The sequence below is a fragment of the Sylvia atricapilla genome, chromosome 4 (assembly GCF_009819655.1).
Source record: "Sylvia atricapilla isolate bSylAtr1 chromosome 4, bSylAtr1.pri, whole genome shotgun sequence".
NCBI lineage: Eukaryota > Metazoa > Chordata > Aves > Passeriformes > Sylviidae > Sylvia > Sylvia atricapilla.
Window position 1 is genome coordinate 27,941,310 of NC_089143.1, and position 20,090 is coordinate 27,961,399.

A 20,090-nucleotide genomic window follows, 5' to 3' on the forward strand; every position below is an offset into this window, starting at 1 on the left:
CTACATCACATCCTCAGGTACATGGACCTGCTGTACTTAGGTTTGTTTTACAGTGAAGTCATAACCTATGAATATGTCTTTGGCTTTTCTCTTCTGTTGCACACAGAACAACTTCAGTAGGAAACTAGTGATGGTTTCATTTTTTAGCTATTCCAGCCTGCATCTTCTGTTCAGCCTTCCACCTGTTTTCTTCAGCCTACAGGCATTGCCTTTGGGTCGCCCAAAGAAATTTGATTTATCCCCGGTTCTGTTCCTTATATCCTGTCCTTGCTGGGCTTGTGGACAGACTCACAGGAATAAACAAAAGGCAGTCCAGAGAGCTGTGAACTTGCCAGCACACACTTATTTCTGCCACCCTCACCTGCAGCACGGGGTGTTGCAATGACCCTTCTAGAGGTCTGTGCTGTTTGTCGTGAGGCACCTGGTGGGGTGGACGTGTTTGGGTTGCTACAGGGTCAAAGCCATCCCTGTAGATCAGCCAGAGACCTTACTGTCTTTGCACAGCTACCTGCCTGTGGCAGGCAAAGGGAAGATCTGGGCACAAATAAAAGATATGTTTCTTTTTTAAATGCCCTTTCTGTCTCTGACACCTGCTCTTATTTATTCATCTCCATTTCTTTCTCCCTTTGCAGAATACTTGACGAGCGAGACCGCCTTTCTGGAAGAGTTGGTGTTTGGAAATGGAGATACCATTGAACTTTCCTGTAACACCCAAGGCTCTTCAGTGTCTGTTTTCTGGTTTAAAGATGGTATTGGAATTGCACCTACCAACAGAACTCATATTGGACAAAAACTGTTGAAGATAATCAATGTGTCATATGATGACTCGGGGCTGTACAGTTGCAAGCCAAGGCATTCCAACGAGGTCCTGGGAAACTTTACAGTCAGAGTTACAGGTATGTGCAGAAATACAGCTGTTTCAGTGTTTTTTTGTTTTTTTTTTTAAATTTCACCCTTTCACATGTTCAGCACAACTGGTGGTTTGGGGTGTTTGTCTGTCCTTGGAAGGTCTACACCTCCCTGGTAGCTCCTGACAGTGATTAGACTGGCAAAACAAACCAATTGAAGAATGCTTGTGATTCCATACCAAATCTTAAAGCTTGATTGTAGTACTGAGAGAGACTTAGAAATGGTGCTAGTCAGATTAAACCTCAGATCCCCCTTAACACTCAAGTAGATGCAATGCTACATGTGCCTTTGAAGTCTTTTGCGAGTGAGTGAGTGAACTGTGGCTCTCAGGGGTTAAATGAGGTTTTCCATGTTATGTGACAAAATTGCATGTAAAAGCTGGAAGTTCCTGCAAACTGTTTCTGTGTTGTGGCTGGTAAATCTCTGCCCTCTATCACAGTTATTACAAGTTGCTAGCTTGTTTTAGAGGTAGCTTATCTGTAAACTGTGTATATCCAAAATATGTCCTTCATCGAAGTTACTTACTGGGATTCATACATTGCAAACAAGTGCTGTGTTAGCAAAAGCACATGCTGTCATTTGCTTGGCCATATTTTTTGTGATGAGTATGATAGAACAGAACAGCTACAAGCTGTCCAAGCCTAGATCACTAAACACAGAGTGCCAGAAAAATCTGTTGTTTCCAGATAGCTAACCACCAACACAAAGGTCATTTTCATGATTTCAGGCTGATAAATGGGTAGATAGATACTCATCACTGTGAACAGATAAAAGCCTCCTGATCACAGGTTAAAAGCCTGAATTTTCAGGAGAATTAGCCCCTTGTGGATCTCGGGTTTTAAAAACTTCATTTGCCCTTGTACTGTTGGAGCTTTTTCAAGAATCCTTAAATAGCAAGCCCTTTCTCCAAAAGTTGAGTTCCCTCAAAAAGTAAGCATCTCTGTCTGAAAACCAAACACAGAGATGTTTGTGATTGTGAATCACATCCACTCTATAAAGAGCTTTCTTTTGCAATAGGATTTTTGTGTGAGAGAAAACCATCACAAGAATAAAAGCTTGTTTCACCATGCCTTTAACAACATCTGCTTTTTATTGAACATTACTGGAGATTGCTGTGAATGCTTCAAGGTCATATCAATTAAATGGTTAAAGAAGTATTTGGCCCTTGAAAGGCTTTCTTTAACTAGGTACGATTATTGGAACTATCCAGTGAACTGCAGGTTGTTAGAAATGTTACTCTCTCTTTTTTTCCTAAGTGACATGAAAATGCTTTTGAGTTCAAGGGGCAGCGGGGAGGCAGGAGAGGGCAGCTGGTTACATACTCAAATGAAACAGCTGCCAGCCCCAAAAGTTTGTAAAGTGAGAAATTGTTTTTAATAGTGGAAGGACTGATAATCCTCTGCTTTTAAAAAGTTTAAGCCCCTGTATTTTTCCTCTTCACTAATAATAGCTAATAACAGCTTAAGAACTAGCGAGTAACCTGAACCTCTGCTTTCTGACATCATTATGAGTCTTTGATTCTATTAGCCCACTGTCATTACCACCAAAGTGCTGGTAATGTGGGAGCCTCCTTTTTAGCTGTCAGCAGCATTTGTTTTAAACTTTGAAGCCCTGCTTTATGTGGCAATAGTGGTGCCTCATATACTCAGATATTTCTTCATAATTAGTATTGATTGCTCAGCGTGGCACTGCAGAGATGAGATTGTGATTGGAGATTTGTGGTTTGTGTCCCCAGTTCTTAAAGGTAATGCCAGCAGTTAGCTCAGGTATCTGGTCAGGTGTTCGTGTGGATATCTGATGTTTGGGACTGGAATTGTTCTCTGCATTAAACTGGTTTTAAGCTGTACTAACAAACTGGAATTGCTCTGATCTGTGTTCTTAAGTGAGCAAAACTAGGCTAAGTATGTTTGGAATAACTGATCCACACGTGAGTTCCATTTTGAGAGATTCTTCCGGGTCCTAGGGCCAAATCAGGATTTCTCTACACAGAGCCATGAGATTTGAGTCTGCAGCAAACTGACTGTTCTGCAGTGACTCTGGCTGTGCACAGGGTGATGTTTGATGCTGGAGGCAAGGCTGGAGCTGGCATTCGAGGGCTGAGAACCAGGCTGATTATTAGACGGATTTGATCTCTTTAAAATTCCTCCCTTGACAGACAAGGGCTTGAGTGTTTTGCTAGTTTACAGAAAGAAACATACTGTCCCCTTAAAACCTGAGCACTTGGAAAGGATGCTGCATGGCCAAACTGATATCCAGCCCTGTTGGCAGAAGTTCCATTTCTGCAACCATTTCATTAACAGAACAGCCTTTGGATTTAGTGGCTGAGCAGCACCCCTTGTGATTTTTAGTCACCTTTTGAAGAAGGTGATGTTTTAGTAACCTGAATAGGACAGTAGCTATGAGTAGCTAGGATAGGATATTTATTAAAATCTAAGCTGCATCTCTCACCTTAAAAACAAAGTCAAAGACTTCCCTCAGCCTTGTGAAAATGTTTTTGAATTAGTTTAAAAATTGATTCTACTTCTCTGGTCATGATGGATTCCTTGGAAAGCAGAAGTAAACTATAATCATGTGTTAATACATGGGTAACCAAATCTGAGAGCAGAACTGAGAAGGTGCTGATGTCTCCGTCGATGCTGGTGGGGATTTGGCTCAGTTTCTGCCTTTGCCAGGACTTGAGTAAACCTGCTGGATCAGCCAAAACACCTAAACATCCACTTCACTTTCAGCGAGCCCCATGGCATTTCCCTAGTTCTGCTGCCAGCAGGACCTCAACTGTGGATTTGCAGTTAGATACGTGCTTAAAGTCGTCCTTGAGGCTTTGCCAAGGAGAAGGTGCAAAGCATGATGAGCCCCTGCAGTCTAAGGCAGGGTGATTTCCTGTGTTGCTTCTGTGGATGGTGAAAATGCCTGGAAGGCCCTTCCAGACTCTGCAGGGAAGAACTACTTGTTGTTACGTTTCCTTCTATCCTTTAATCCCTCCCCCACCTTTTTTTTTTTCCATTTTTATCTCCGCTGTGCTGGTCAGAAAGCAGTAAAAAACTCAAGTGCATCTTGCAATGAAGGATGTTCTGCCTGGCTTGATCTAAAGCAGTGCTTTACATTTCTGGCCATATGTTGAACACTCATGATGTTTCCTGTTTTCTAGTGTTTAAGGCCAAGTTTTTACCATTGTCTGAAAACATAAAGACTGCTAGGTTGATAGCATTTTGCCTTCATTTAAAAGAAAAATTCCTGGAGATTATGTAATATCAGTGATCCTATATTTTCCAGATGCTGAACTGTACTAAACTGAACTGTGTAAACCAAATCAAACACTAAGCTGCTATTTGATAATGGTATTTACATTTACAGTAGTTGCTTGGTGGAGGGAAAAAGGGACTGAGCCTTCATTGTGGACGGCTTGGAGAAGGTGAAATGTTAGACCACATTAAAAGAAACAGTTCAGGATGTTTTGGAGAGATACAGTTGGAAAATTCCCACCTGTTTACCTGTATTGAGTTACAGCCTTGAGATGCCTCTGGGAGGAATATAACTAAAGGGAACTGGTTTGTGGAATAGCCATCAAAATGTTGATGAGGAGAGATTTGATTGCAAGAAGTTCAAAAGTTTTGGTCTTAGTGTTTGAACAAGGAGTTAATGAAGGGAGATGTGGCAGGGGGATATTGAATTAAAAGAAAAACGCAGGGAAAGTGAGTTAGAAATGCTGACCTGTACTTTTGAGACGTGGTAAAATAAAAAAGTCTTCAGAGTGAATGCTAGAGGGAAGGAGAAAAAAAAAAAAAAAGGCAGTCAGAGGGCTTGTTCTGCAAAAACAAATTTTCCGGTTTAGAGTTTCTTTTGTATTTATGAGGAAGAGAGCATTGCACACAGGGAGAAGTATTTGACATTGGACCACATTTTCAGAGCACTGGCAAACTCCTGACACCTCTCTCCCAGCTGAGAAAGCTCCTGTCCAGTTGTGCCTGGCCCAGCAGCATCAGAGGGGTGGGCTGGTGGAGCTGCAGGGAAGGGTGAACCATCACTTGGGTGTCCTCTCTTGCTGGAGCATGTGACACCAACAGCCTCATCCAGCCTGGTGTGCCCACATACCATCCTCTTCCTTGCTTCACTTCCTTCCTGTCTCTTTGCAGATTCCCCTTCATCAGGTGATGATGAGGATGACGATGATGAGTCAGAAGATACAGGTACGTTGTTTTTCTGGGATGCAGAGGCTTTTTCTTTGAAGAAGCTGTGGCACCCAAGCACTGCAGCTCATCTGGGTGTTCATGTAGTTGCAAAGCAGCTCTCTCTCTGTGTTGAAATCAGTGAGCTTAGGATGGAACCATGATGAAATTTATCTAAAAAGTTAGAAACAGCTGCTAGAGTGGTATTGCTGCTGTGGCATCCTACAGCAGCAGTACTGTAATTTAAAGACTTGATGCTGAGAATCTGAATAGATGAGTAGTTAAAAATTCTCCTTGCATGTAAATCCAGACAGGCCCACTTAGTATATATATATTTTTTTTGTTTGTTTTGCTACACTGATGTTACACCAGTTTTATACCATTTCAAATCTTGACTGCTTTACTTTTAACTATTCTGATTCTGGTCCTTACCAACATCTTGACAGGAGTCAGAGTACAAAACATACACTAGGCAAAGGCCAAATTTACTGATGCCATAAGTGAGAGGAACCTCTTTGACTTTACTGGCTTTTTCTTTCAGTCCTGTGAGGAAGAGAGTCCCAGGACAGTGCTTGGTGCTTTCACAGTGAATCTCTTTCAATCGCAGTGCTGCTTTCTTCAAGTGCCACAGCATTAATCAGGATCATTGCAGGCTTCAGAGGTGTTAGTGTTGTGTTTTATTCCGCTCTTTATACTTCTGCGGAGTGAGCTGCCCATGTGTATGTGTTTTTAATAAATAAATGTCTTGCATTTGAACTCCCAGTTGGCTACGAACATTGGCAGAAGTTCAACGTGACTGGAAGGTCTCTCCTGCCATAGCATTGGACATGCAGGACTCTTTCAAACAGGTCTGCTCCTGCAGTAAGTTAATAGTGCTGTGTGTGCACTGTGTGGACAGTAATGGTGAGTTACAGTGCCAGGACACCCATCAGCAGCAGTTAGTGGTTTTCTGATAGCTTTTAATTAGGGGCCAAATCCTGCCAGGTGACAGGCACCTTTGCAGAGGTGCTCAGGGCTCCTGGTGCCTGCTGAAGAATGGTACAGACATAGGGAAGATCTGGTTTGGTCAGGATTTTTTCCTGCTGCAGAGCAGCTTCTGATGAGCACGACTGATCATTCTGTACATTTTTTATGTGGTTTACAGAGAACACAATCTCTTAGCAACAGGTATCACAACACATCAGCTGGCTTATGGTACAGAAAGACATTTTTCTTCACTGAAAAGGAAAACACACATTTCACCACATGTATTTATAGCCTGTTTTCTGGGTCTTCTTGACTTTGAGGCCGTCTCTCTGTTTTTAGACCTGAAGGTAAAGACTGGCTTTGCTTAAAGGTCTCATTATAAAAAGTTGGATTCTCCTCTGCTTTAAAAATTGTTGATTAGCTTAATGTGTCAGTTTGGTGAAACCTTGCGGTGTTTTGTGACATGGGTGTGCTTTATGATGCTTTCTTTGATGTCAGATCCTCCACTTAACCATCCGAGATCTCCTGAGTCTGGGGAGCTGTGTTGTTAACCTGGTAGCAGCACTGTCAGGACACTACCCCAGGAACAGGCAGTAGGGATGTAGCCAGTGCCATGTTCTGTGGACAGCCCAAAGACATAGGTCCTCTATCTCCTGTGGCAAAAGTGTGCCCTACTAATGGGGTGTATGAGCCCCTCCTCAGGCATCAGAGACAGCTGTGGGTCAGCAGTTAGAGGAGGAAAGGCCATAAGTGCTTTAATTAATGCAGAAGGGAGAAGAATGAAGAATACCACAGACTCATAGGAGGATTGGAAGGGACCTTGAAGGTATCTAGTCAGTATAACTGATAGTGTTTCATATTTAGAGGGAGGCAGTCCATCCTGGACTGGCTCACTGAGTGTTGCCACACTGCTGTACCACCAAATAAAATCCTTTTGTCCTGATGATAAGTTACTTTTCTGGCTTGTGTTACTCAACAGAGTTTCTCATCCTCATATAGTGTAGATTTTGGAAAGCTGATTCCTGTAGCATCATGAGTTTGAAGCCAATCTTGTTAATCTTAAGGGCTGGAAATACCAAATTCCATGTGGAGTGCCTTGCTCTGCTCACTCTCAGCTTCCTCTTTGAAGGGCAATACAGAAACAGAAGGGCATCCTTTAGGGATGGGCAGCAGAAAAGAATAAGGAGAAACTTCAGCAGCTTCAAATCGGCTCGTTTGTTACAGCCTTGTCACAAACATGATCTGCCTTTGCAGAAAGAGGCTTTCTAATACCTCTGTTCTCTACAGCTGTTTTTGCTGGCCCCGAAACAAAAACAAAACTCTCTTTTCACACACTGTGCTTCTGCCCCAGTGCTCCCTACCCCTCTTGTGTCTGTTTGTTTGGAGCCCCTGCTGCGCAGCCCCAGCACCTTCAAAGAGCCCCCATAATCTCCAATTAAATCTGGCTCTGTCCTCGGAGGCGTCATCTGGGGAAATTACACAATTAGGGTTGATTCTGTCTGCCACAGAATTTGGTGGCAGCTCCTAATTGCTAAATGAGTGCTTGGTTGTATTAATTATTCCAAGTATTGCTCTCAGTTTTTTTTTTTTTAATTGGTCATTCCAGTTGGATGGGTGGCCGGTGTCTTTGACGAACAAAACGGACCGTCAGGCTTAGTGTTTGATGATGGGAAAGGGCTGGTGATAATGTTTGCGGGTCCCTTTTTGTTTTTTTCACACCTGCACATGCAAAACCATTGCTGGCAATTAATTTAGGGAGAGCTGGTCTAGAAAATTTTCCTGTCTTTCATCCTTCCTCTTTTCCCGCTCCCAAAATTCTCTGGAGCTTTGCAAGCTTTGCTTGAAAAGAAGAGTTAGCAACATTTTCAGCCCCTTAAAAAGTGGTAATGAAAGGACTCGGAGGGCAGTGCAAAGCAAAAGCAGGGATGTTTTGTTCGCTGCTCCTGCAAGTGAGAACAAAGGCACTGTTTTCAATGTGTAGACGCTTTCTTCCAGTTCCAGTTTGACTTGAGAGCAATGCCCTGTTTGAGTCTTGGCACAATAATCCAGGGGTGCCCAGCCCTGGCAAGCCCTGAATCTCACAGAAGAGCACCCAAATGAGGGAAAGCACTCAGGGAAGAAGTCTTGTGTAATTGCAGGAGGTAGGAGAGAATCCTGCCTTTGCTCCATATGGAGAATATCCCCAGCTGGAAACTTTCCTGGGCTCCATCTTGCTCCTCTCTTGTGTCTGATAGCAAAATCCTCCTTGGCTTCAGTGACAACATTTGCAGCCAATAAGCTGATGGATCTCCTGTGAGATTCAAACTCATCTTTTGGGTGAAAAAATGTGATAAAATGTCACCCTGCAGCACATGCACGTGTTGTGTAAAAGGGAAGAGCCCCAAAAAGCAAAAGGAGGAACTTGGTCCTGACCATGTGATGTAATTACACCTCAGTGCCTAGATAATTGTCCCCAGCACCATAAAGTGGGATTTATTGTGGGCAGATATGTTAATCAAACAACAAGCAGCAGGTTATTTGGCTGCCCTCCATGGCAGTAGCAAAAGGGTACTTTGCCATCCATTCCTGACCTTTGCCATACCTCTCCCCTGTAGCCCTGTTAACCTCTTGTAACGCCCCCAGAAAATCAGGATGCGTTGCCAGAAGGAAGCATTTGGCCAGGAAATGGCCCAGGCTTCAGAAACCAAAGACAAGACAATTCCCAGCATGGTTTCTGGAGCCCTCTCCTCTCCAGCCTTCCCAATGCCACCCCAAGTGTCCTCTGCATTCTCTCCCCTGCTGCTGCCTGGGGATTTGCCCAGTCTTTGCTTGGTTTCTGCCCTTTCTTCATGCTATAACATTGTCATCTTTTTACCATCAAGATCTGTTCTTCCTTTAGCGGTTGCACCCACTCTGCTAACGTTTTTTGGAATAGTCCCCATTTTTGTGCACTTCTACCATTTGGAATGGTAGGTGGCTGCATGATGTCCCATTTTAGCTCATTTTTATCATGCAGTGTTTCAGGCCTTCTGGATGTATGTTCACAGCAAAGTTTGTAGCTGGGGTTTTCCAAGACCATGGGAACTGTGGGGATTCCTCCTTTTGCTGATGTTTGTGCCAGCCATGCTCCTGCTGGATCCGGTGCTATCCTGGCAGGAAAAGGGCCTTGAGCGGTTTCGTTATTTGAAAAATGAGGCGTACACAGGATGGGTGAGCACAGATCCCTCTGATACGTGGGGCTGACTCTGATAGGGATCACACTGTTGTGCAAGGCAGGCCGAGGGCAGATGCAAACCCTCAGAGCTGGATTTCCCTCCCTGGGATGGCGATACTGAGGCAGCTACATCCAGCCATCCCACTGCAGAGGTGGGAAAGCAGCTGGGACACGAGGCATGCCCAGGAGGGCTGTCTCTAGCACATGGAGGAACATCCTGGATGGTGCTCCTGACATCCAGCTCCTCACAGACTTTGCAAGGAAGGGGAAGCATGAGGAGAGTGTTGGCAGTGATAAAAAGCAGTGGGTGCTGCATGGATTGCCTTGGCTGAGCTGTATGACCTTTCCTGCAATATCCTTGGAGCTGGAATGCAGCAGGGAGCCTGCATGGGGCACACTGGGGAATTAGACCAAGGTGGGGTCAATCACTGACTTACCTGGAATTGCAGTGGGATGGGTATCATGCAGCCAAATTCATCAGGGCTAAGGAGTGCTGGAGAAAGGGAGCAGTTTCTGTGCATTTCAGAGGGATGCAACAAGAGGGAAAACTTTGTACACCCTTGTCATTAAGGGGAAGGGGATTACAGGGGCTTCAGAGAAGCACTGAGATGGGGCTGTGATGCTGGGTGGTGTTTCTGAGCATTGTCACCACTGCTGGAGAGGCCAGCAGCAAAGCTTTCCCAACAGCTTTGGTGGCCATCGTGTTCTTCAAGGCAGTTCTTGGAGAAACAGTGCCTTCAGTTTGTCTTGGCCAGAAGTGCACATACCTCTGCAACTGGTGCTCTATGTCTGAGAGTTTTTCCTACCCAATTGTAGGAGGTGCCATTTACACTCCTTGCCCTCCTTCTTGCTGTTTTGCAGCCCAGACACTGCCTGCCCCCATCTCCCTTTGGCCTTGGTGTGGAGCACAGATCTGGAGGGCTGCATGTGGCCCTGATGTGGCAGGGGGAACACAGCATGTGCAGCTCTGTAGTGTTTCCTTTAGCAGAAATGAAAGCTTGAGAAGCTTTTTTTAAAAACTTTTTCTTTCTTCCCAGTATAATGAGTTTGCCGCTGCTGCTGCCTTAATTTGGAGTTAATATGTAATGTTTGTAACATAGCCAAGGAACTGTACTTGAGGCAGATTATAAAAAGTATCTCATGCTAACACTGGTGTTTTAAAATTTATCCCTGTTCAAAGGTAACATGAATCTTTAAAACTAAAATCACTCGTACTTAAAGAACATAAACATGATAAACCAGTTTGGCACTGGTGCGTTTTTTTCTTTCCTTCCCTTAAGGAGGCTACACTACATTTGTACTCACTGAGGAGGAACATTTTCCAGTGCACTCAGCTCATACTTTTTCTCTGCTCCCTTACTGGCCCATCAACATTCTTTTACAGTTCTAACATCTTTCTGCTGTTTATGCTTCTTGGCTACTAATGTCCCAAAGGTACATCTGTATCTTTTTACACACTGAGGCCAGATTCTCATTCTGATCTGGGATAACTCCACTTGTTGATTTAAAAGCAGCCACTTCAGATTTATACTGGCATTACCAAGACAAGAACCTGGTAAGACAAGAACCTGGTCATGAACCTTTCATCGCAAAACTGAAATGCAAACACCCTCTCTTATGTCTATGAGAGTCATTTAGCTGGAAAGCATTTCTGTGTCATTTGTCTTAACTGCAGCAGGTAGCAATTTAACTGTCAATCTGCACACGCCAAAGACTCCTCAAGTGCATCTGCTCACCAGCTGATACCCTCTGTGGCAGAAAGGGGCCTGTTCAGCTTGGTTTTTCCTTTCTCAGGTGTCCCCTTCTGGACCCGGCCAGATAAGATGGAGAAGAAGCTGCTGGCAGTTCCTGCCGCCAACACTGTTCGCTTCCGATGTCCGGCGGGGGGGAACCCAACTCCTTCCATCTACTGGCTGAAAAATGGCAAGGAGTTCAAAGGGGAGCACAGGATTGGGGGCATTAAGGTAAGGTCTTGCTTTGGATCTCAGTTTTTTATTATTTCTGCCAACTAGAAAATTATATTGCACAGTGATTAACGTGGGTAGTTTCAAGAGCGCTGTCCTGACTGCATAGAAATGAAAGTGGTTCTTGCATTCCTACGAATTGCTTGGCACCTAAGTGTTAAGAAGGACTGCTGTCCTTTGGGATCAAAGGCTAATTCTCTCTAAGTTTGTCTACAGTGTCATTCTGGGAGTAGGTAGAAATGGGGCTGGGTTTATGGTTGCATTGTGAACAGGGATGAAAAAGCAGAAGCAGAAACCTCTGTCCTAGTTTCTGGATATGAGCCCAGTGCATTGAGATATGTTGGACCAAGCCATAGCTACTCCCAGCTCTCAAAGAAAACCTATTCAGTGTCCTTTGAAGGTACAGGAAAGACCTCACCAAAGAGCTGGATCATGATGATGGTAGTCATTAACATTCTTGTGGTATAAATCACTGACCCTTGGTCAAGTGTCGGATTCCCTTGTAGCCAGAGTAATAGCATCTGCTCCTTGGCTGCTTTCTTCTCCCTGCTTCCTTTCTACCATGAGGTGTTCTGGAAAATGCTCTGGCTCATGTTTACAGATAGAGCTCAGGGACACAAAACTCCACGGCAGTCAAATTATTTAATTAGCCAGAAGTCTCTATGCTGCTTTAGATGATGAATTATGGCAGAATTTTAAAAAGAAAATCAGCTTTTCTAAGATTTTGCTGCTGTTGTTACTACTTTATCCCCTTGAGGTCACAGTCAGACTCTTTTTTTCTGGTTTTATTTGGGGACAGTAAAACTGCTGCAGCTGATTTTAGCAAAATCCTCATAGCAGGGAGGACTCTTGAGCAGCAACTTTTCCTTGCACTCTGCCAGCCCTGACATATCCCTGGACTTTGCTGCTAAGGAGGGAAGGTGCCTTGTAGGAAGGCACCTTCATCAGTACTCAGAAAAGCTGTATGCTGATGCCTGCCACATCCGTAGTGTTTTGAAAGGGGACTGGGCATGCAAAGCTTGCTATGCTCCAGAAACCAGAGAAGGATTCAAAAAAAGTCCTCCCTCCCCACAGTTTTGGGCTGTTTCTTTCCTGTTAGCTCAGACCTGTTCCTGAAAGAGGCTTTTGTGATGGCTTCAGTGAAGCCTTTAAAGCTCCTTCCTCAATCCTGTGCCTGCTCCAGCCTGGATGAGGCTGAGAACACGCTCAGGTTTGGATCTTCTGAAAAGCCATGGAGAGTAAAGAAGTGGGGAGGCAACTCCAGCGGGTAAACTGCTCTTCAGCAGATGATATTCACAGAGCACGAGCATCTTTTACTAATTGCAGGCTGTAAGGATCATCCTGAAGTGTTTTCAGGCTTGCATGTGCCATTCCAACAGCTTTTTACTAAACTGTGTCACATCAGCTGCACTAAATTATGCCTGCAGAAAAAAACAATCTAAAGCTGAAAGCAATTCCCCTACCCACTTTCCAGTAGTTTTAATCTATCTTTGAGTTTAAATTGACACGTTTCATCCTCTGAAACACAGTAGTGAGTCTTTGGCATCGCTGTGCTTTGTTTCTCTGGGGGCACCTTCTAGCAACAAGTCAGTGCTTAAAAGAGCTATTGAAGGCAATGTCAGGACAATTACAGGAAGATTGGTTTAAGCTCTCAATCTGTCTAGGTGTAGTTCTTTGTCCTATTCTCGATATAAAGACATCTTTCTCTGTAATTTTCCTTCCTTTATGTGCTTGCTTTTGGTCATGAGCCACAGTTAGATATAAGTAATTTAGTGTAAATCTCATCCAGTATAGATATACTGATAGATATCAGCAGAGATTTGAACCAGAAAAGGAGATTGAAAACCTGCTCAGTATCTCATGTATTTAAGATTTAAGTTCCCTGTTACAACTTAACTTCATAACAGGATTAGGCAGCTTGAAAAGAATGGGCAAGATCCAGATCTGGCAGAGTTTGGTTGGCTTGCTTCATCTCAAGATCTGATCTTAACCCAGAAATCCTTGAGCTGGGAATGTTCTCATTTGTTTTCAGTGTGTGAAAGAGTTTAAATGTTGATTGTGAGAAGTCTGTTGTCAGCAAATGAAAGCTGACCACTCTTCCACATCTGCCCCTTGCACATGGCATTTAGACCCATGTGACTGCTTGGTGTAAAGCCTGCAAGAGAGAAGGGTGAGCGTTGAAAACATGATGGGCAGGCTAACCTGGTTTTGTTACAGTTCATCCTTAACTGGTAAAGAAAAGAAATTTCATATGACTTATCATATGAAATTTCCCAAAGAGCATTAATGGTTAAATCCGTGTTGGAATCTCTAATATCGTAAGCCTGTGTGTGTGTTAAATGACCTTAGAAGGGAAGATTGAGGGGGAGGGGAGATGGAGGATTATCCCTTCCCCAGACCATTGCACTGACTTGCATACCAGTCTGGCAAACACGAGGTTCCAAGTGTGTCTGCAAATGTTTGTTTCACAAGGAGCCAAGAATGACAACACCAAATAAACCAGAGGGATTTCCAGTATCTCACCCACTTGATTAATGCCCGCACTAAGTCACTTCATGTTTGTAGTGTTTTATCAAGTGCAGTCACTATTCTATTTAACATGAGAATTGTTATCTTCTGCCAAAGGTTTTCAAAACTAAAAATGTCTCGCTAAGTTTCCAGACCAGTTCTGCCCCATGAGACTGTTTCCCCAGGTTGATTATTCAGAGCCCAAAGTTCCCATCACAAACCTGACAAAGAGAAGTGTTCTTGAAAGTGCATGTTTAGTAAAACACCTAATTTGGACCTGGTTTTAGAATATAGGTCAGACTAGGGAGTCATCCATGTGTCTGGAGCCCCATTTCCTTGGAGTAGCTCCTAGGGGTTCCAGATGTAAATGTTTTGCAGTGCTGAAAAGCAGATTTAAAGAAGCCTTTAGACACAACTATGAGACAAGCCAGTATGGAAATGAGCCACCGAGCAGGCACAAATTTGCATTGAAACTTCCGTGACAGTCTGGTGTGTTCAGCTGTGGGCTTGGGGTCCAGGCTCTCTGTTCTTAGAGCTTCTCTTACTCTGTAATTGCCACAGAGTTGCAGAGATGCAGCAAGGGGGATGTTGCTTTACAAAAAGTGAGATGTTGGTTCTGCTCCTTCATTGAGCTCCTCCATTTTTGCCGTGCTGGGTAGGCAGAGGTGCAGTCAGAGCTGACCACACATCTGCCACAGCTGAGATGTCTGTACAAAATGTTTGGTCACACCTCCTGTTACTGCTACTCAGAAATCAAAAGGAGCACCATATTCAGTGTTCTCTGAAAAATGGGGTGCTCAGCAGTGCTGTTTCCAGGGCTGCAGAGGTCTACAAATTGTTAAAATGGCATTTGCTTTCTTGTCTTGCAACTAAGATGTCTAGTCCTATGGTTTTAAACCTGCTCTTTGCAAAGTTCTGGCTTTGATTGCAACTTCGCCCTTTTATGGAAAGCATGTGGATGCAATTTATGAGTAGCAAAAGAGGTTAAATTACTTCGTATTTGAACCTGCTGCAGCAAGAAGTCTCCAGGAGCAATTACATTCTTGTTTTTTCGATCAGCCCTTGAGATTTTGTAGTGCATCATTATTGTATATCTTCTGCTTCTGTGTCCTTGGGGTCACCTTCAAAATGTTTAATAAGGTTAAATGTTCTGCTTTGGGGGCAGAAGGCATCAAATTAATATCCAGAGATTTGGAGAGCTTTCCTATGCTATGCACCCTGAAGTAATTTTTGTTAGTATTGGTTGCTTTCTGTATTAATTCAAGATTTGCTTTCCATATCCATTATTTCCTTTATAATCATTAGAAACAAACATTCTAGCTGAGATCACAGAGCAGCAGGTCAGGGTGGGGACTTGGGTTGTGCTTTCCCTTCTGCTGCTGAACCACCATCAGCTCTGGACATGAGCCACATCCAGAAAACCAACTAGTACAAAACTCGGTGCCAAAACAGAAGGGCTGACCAAGCATCCTAAGGACCAGATCTGAGGCTGGACATGTTTGCTCCTGGTTTTTGGAGGGAATTTAGGGGACTAACTCATTTGGAGAAACCTGTTTCTGTTAAGACAGATGCCGTAACCTGTTGCCTCCATAGCACAAACATTTTAAAATATAGATTGGAATATTAAAATACATAAAATACATGAAATATAGATCAGCATGATGCCTACTGAAGTGGTTATTCTGATGAGAGGTGCCACATTCAGCTGTCAACAACTGGCCCTGTTATTGTTGGTTATTGTGGAAAGATATAGAAGTCCCCATTGAAATCTCATTATGTTACATTGTATTGCATCATTTTTGCATTGGTCTTAATGCCTTTTCTCATTAAGACTTTAATGACCCTTGTAAACAGGTCCTTGCAATCTTCAGGCTTCATCTAGGTTCCGAGTGTGTGGAAGCTCAGTGATTGTTCATTGGTTTGAAAGGCCTGGTGATGATGGTGCTTGACCACAAGCTTGATGGTTTGATTTCTTCTTCCAGTTGCGACACCAGCAGTGGAGCCTGGTGATGGAGAGCGTTGTGCCATCAGATCGAGGGAATTACACCTGTGTCGTGGAGAACAAATACGGCAACATCAGGCACACCTACCAGCTCGATGTGTTAGGTGAGATTTCACTGTTTGTCCTCAACAGCTGATCTGTGATGATGTTGAATAGCTGTGTGATGGGATATGGGAAGCAGGAGCTTGGTTTCTTTCCCAAAGCGTTTGGATCGTGTGTCCTCTAAAACCAACAATGAGCTTCTTTTTGGCCAACGATTTGGGCTCACATCTGTGATCAGTAAATTACTTTATGGGTCTGCAGAGGGCCCAGATAAGGAATGGCAAGGCTGAAATGCCTCCTCCCTTCCCAGGTGGTTCTTCCCTGTTTTGCTTGAAAAGCCATGGGTAGAGCAGTGATCAGAGTGCCCATGGGGGACAAACCTATTTGTACCATCTCCCCTGAAAAGCCAGAAGATGAATGTTTCAGAGGGGTATACTTCCTGGGGAAAAATAAGACAAGTTAAATTAGGGTTTCTCCTCTTTTCTATTTACCAGAAAGGTCACCCCACCGACCAATCCTGCAAGCAGGGCTCCCTGCCAACCAGACTGTGGTGGTTGGGAGCAATGTGGAGTTTCACTGCAAGGTCTACAGCGATGCCCAGCCTCACATCCAGTGGCTGAAACACGTGGAAGTCAATGGCAGCAAATATGGACCCGATGGGACCCCGTATGTCACAGTGCTGAAGGTTGGTACATGTTCCTCCTTCTCACCCTCAGGGCACTCCTGCTGTAAGCCTGCCCAATGGAATACTCTGCTTTTTGGAGGGGACACGGCAAAAATGGCCTGAAATCGATATTCCAGACCCTTCTGTTGGCCAGAGATAACGCTGCTACTGTGGTGGCACTGATAAGCAAAGTTGTAAGAGCTGAGGCAACTGTGAGAAATGCAGCATAATGAAAGAGCTGTCAGATTGCATTTGACTTAAAATTGTAAAAATACCCTTTTTTTTTTTTTTTTTTTTTACAGCTTCAGTGGAGGTATTTTAAGGGTTTATTAAAACAAAAGTCTCCCAACTAAAACACATTCTTCCTTTTTCAAATAAGCACATTGCAGCATGCACATACCAAATAATGCTGAACTACCAGCACCTGAGAGCCAGCATTACCTTGTTCCAGCTACTAAATTTGTGAACATTGCTATTATCAATGCTTGGAAAAGCTTTTTTTTTTTTTTTTTTTTTTTTTTTTTTTTTTTTTTTTTAATTGAGCAAAAAGTACATAGTAAGACTTTACTTTCTTAAAATGCTTTCTTGAAAGGCAAGTTTCAGATTACAGCCATAAAAAAGTCAGAGGATATGGTTCTCCTCAACTAATGTAAATATAAAAGTAGGGAATAGGGAGTGAGGAGCTCATTTGATTTCTAAAATACTTTAAATAAAAAATAGTTAAAGGCATAATATAGTGGTGTTTTATTAAAATATACAGGGCCAAATGGAGCTTTTCTGGCTCTGCAGATAGTACTGAAAGCAGATTTTGTCTCTGTAGCTTCAAGCTGAGGCTGTCCTCTGCATGGACATTCCCTGTGCACATCCTGCTGCACACACCCTTTTCTTTTTGTGAAGTTTAAAAAAAAATAACCACTTATCAGACAGTATCTACAAAACTGTAATGCAGCCAGATACATTATAATAAAAGCCAGAAACCCTGGAAATAATTACACAGATTGAAATAACAGATTGGTTGGAAGAAATGGTTGGAGACAGTTCTTCAGGACTGGCAACATGTGCTTCTCGCGAGTTTAGAAAACTTTTTTTCTCGCCACCTTTCCAAATGTGTTTGGATTATGCATATTTGAATTTCCCCCTGGTTTCACAGCCCAGTACCAAGCTCTGAATAGCTGGTTGTGTCACATGCCATCTCATATAGTCTCTGAGCTCTGTGTGTGGTCCCCGTGGGATAAAGTGCTACCTTTTGGAAGTTTGCAGGGCGGCTGCGAACAGTGCCTTGTGTCACAAGCACAAGCCCCCATTTTGCCATGGCAAAGAACATATAAATAGTCCCTATAAATGGTGTTTTAAAATTAAGTTGGAGCAGCACCGGGGTGGGTAGGTAATTAGAATTGCCAAATACCTTCTCTTCTGTGGACAGCAAAGGCTCCGCATTCCTCGAAGGGGAGCACAGGCAGGCATTTGAAAGCACAAGTTTTGTTTGGTTTTATGTTTTTTTTGCTGAATAGGACCAGCACACGTCTATTTACTACTTCTGGTTAATCAGGAATGCTTTGAATTGTATTAATGCCGGCATCAGCGCTGGGGCACGGAGCATTTCCATTTTGGGATGCATCTTTTGTGCGCCAGTACTGGGCCTCCACAGAGCTGTGTCAGGCCCAGCTTTGCAGGGATTTTTTTTTTCTTTTCCTTTTTAAATGTGGTGTGCTTGTTTCTTACAAGTAAAGATGTGATAAAATGATCTTGCTGTCATCTCAGGAGTGGTCCATTAGTTTTATGGACTTGTTTCCCTCATGCCATGCAGTGCTGCTGCCTTGCCCAGCATCCTGGCAGGAGCAGGGTGCTGTTAACAGCCCCAGAACTGCTCTCTCCTGCCCTGTGCTGGGCTGCCTCAGGGAGATAAGGCTTCTTTTATCAGCCTGCCCTTCCCTCCTGCTTTCAGGAGATTTTTGTGGAGTGTAGGAGCTGCTTGGGGCAGTTTAAGTAGGGCGGGTATCCCAGTCTCCATTGCAGCAAGGGAGACAGAGAGGTGCCCAGCATGTGAAATTCCACCCCCCACATCCAAAAGGGGAGGGTGGGTGTCAAACCCCACCCAAGTCCAGATGGATAAGTTGAATGCTGTACTTTCAAACCATTTTTTAAACAGCCTGACAAACCCAAGCCATCACCTGCATCAGTTCCTGAAAGCCTGGGCTAATTTGTGATCAAAGAAAACCTCTTTTTCTTTGCAGAAGAGCACTAAATGCATTCCAGTTACAGAGAGGGGCTGGCAACACTGTGCCCAAGCTTTGTCAAAGGCTAAATAGTACATTCTGCATTGAAACATGCCTGGTTTAATTATAAACAAGGCAGCAACAGCAGGCAGGCACGTTTCCCTGCCAGTCAGAGCAGACAGACTTGCACGTAAGCCTTGGAGATGAGCTCAGGTCAAAACTGGTGGTGTTTGTCATCCGACATGGACACTGGGGCTCCTCTTGGGTGCCTCCTCTGCATTCAGTTCCTAATAACCTATCAGAGGTAGCTGCCCTGATGATTTTACTGAGCTGCAAGTCATATTGGCAGGATCAGGCTTGGAAATGGAAGGCATCAAGACCAGGCTGGAGAGTGTAAGATCAAAACAGAGAAGAGAGTTGCTTTGTTTTCATTTCCAGAGCTGAAGCTTCTTCTGAGGCCACTTAAAACAGTTATGCATTTTCAGCCAAAATAAAAACAACTGTTTAGTGTTTAGGGAAAAAGCTGATGTGCTGTTGTGGCAGCATAGAAGAAGAGAAATAAACTCATTGCTTGAAAGTCTGAAGTTTGTTTGATTTATATACACCACTTTATTTAGTAAAGAAGAGGCTCCTATAAGCAGTGGAAAAAATTACAGCTAATTTCTGAAAGGCAAAGTCAGCAGCGAGTTTCAGACCGCCACTGCTTATATTTTGTTTCCAACATCTATTTTGGAATCTGATAATTGAAACAGTATTTGCTGAGCTGGTTTGCAAACACAAATCTCTGCTTAAGCCCTTTCTCTGGTGCTCCTGTCTGCAGAGTTACTGAGAAACCATAGAGCCTTTGACTGCTGTCAGATGGAGAAGGGGCAAACTGGTCTGTTTTAAATAAGAAGTTGCATGTGTGAAGGGAAGGGAGCTCACCTGCACGTGGTTTGGGGGCCAAAGGCAACTTCTCTTCACCACCCAGGTCCTGGGTTAGGTGTCTCACCAGAGGGTGAGCTGGGGGTGCCACCACAGCCGTGCACAGTCAATCCTAGCTGATGTAGGTGCGATGCAGCTGTTGTTTGGTTTACTGAAGTTCAGGTTTCTGTCTATTCCTGCAGTCTTGGATCAGTAAAAACGCTGAAGCCGATGCTAACCTAAATCTGTTCAATGTGACAGAACAAGATGAAGGAGAATATCTGTGTAGAGCCAACAATTTCGTAGGCATAGCCGAAAAGCCATTTTGGCTCCACATTCGCAAACCAAAACCAGGTAAACCACAGACTCTGTCCCAAGGCCCTGGCAACTGCAAGAATGAGCTATAACATTTTTAAGAATCTAGTGATTAAAATTACTATTCATTTTGTATTATACCCTGTCAACTGATGCTGAATGGCTTTATCTCATTTTCTTGCCTTTTTTTTTTTTTTAACAAGACTGTAATGCCTATACAGCAATTGCCATGGAAAAATTCC

At 43.6% G+C, this 20,090-nt stretch overlaps 1 protein-coding gene across 4 annotated transcripts in view; it reads left to right on the forward strand.

Moving 5' to 3' along the window:
- The window catches only part of FGFR3 (fibroblast growth factor receptor 3), a 52,289-nt gene that overhangs the window by 20,166 nt on the left and 12,033 nt on the right, over positions 1-20,090 (forward strand). For 2 of the 4 annotated variants that reach the window (XM_066317363.1, XM_066317364.1), the window contains exons 2-7: positions 633-896; positions 5,043-5,096; positions 11,029-11,198; positions 15,689-15,812; positions 16,245-16,435; positions 19,737-19,887. In XM_066317363.1, the coding sequence (XP_066173460.1) occupies positions 633-896; positions 5,043-5,096; positions 11,029-11,198; positions 15,689-15,812; positions 16,245-16,435; positions 19,737-19,887 (954 nt within the window). The remainder of the gene's footprint in view (positions 1-632; positions 897-5,042; positions 5,097-11,028; positions 11,199-15,688; positions 15,813-16,244; positions 16,436-19,736; positions 19,888-20,090) is intronic. The other 2 variants (XM_066317365.1, XM_066317366.1) reach the window with 1 other exon arrangement.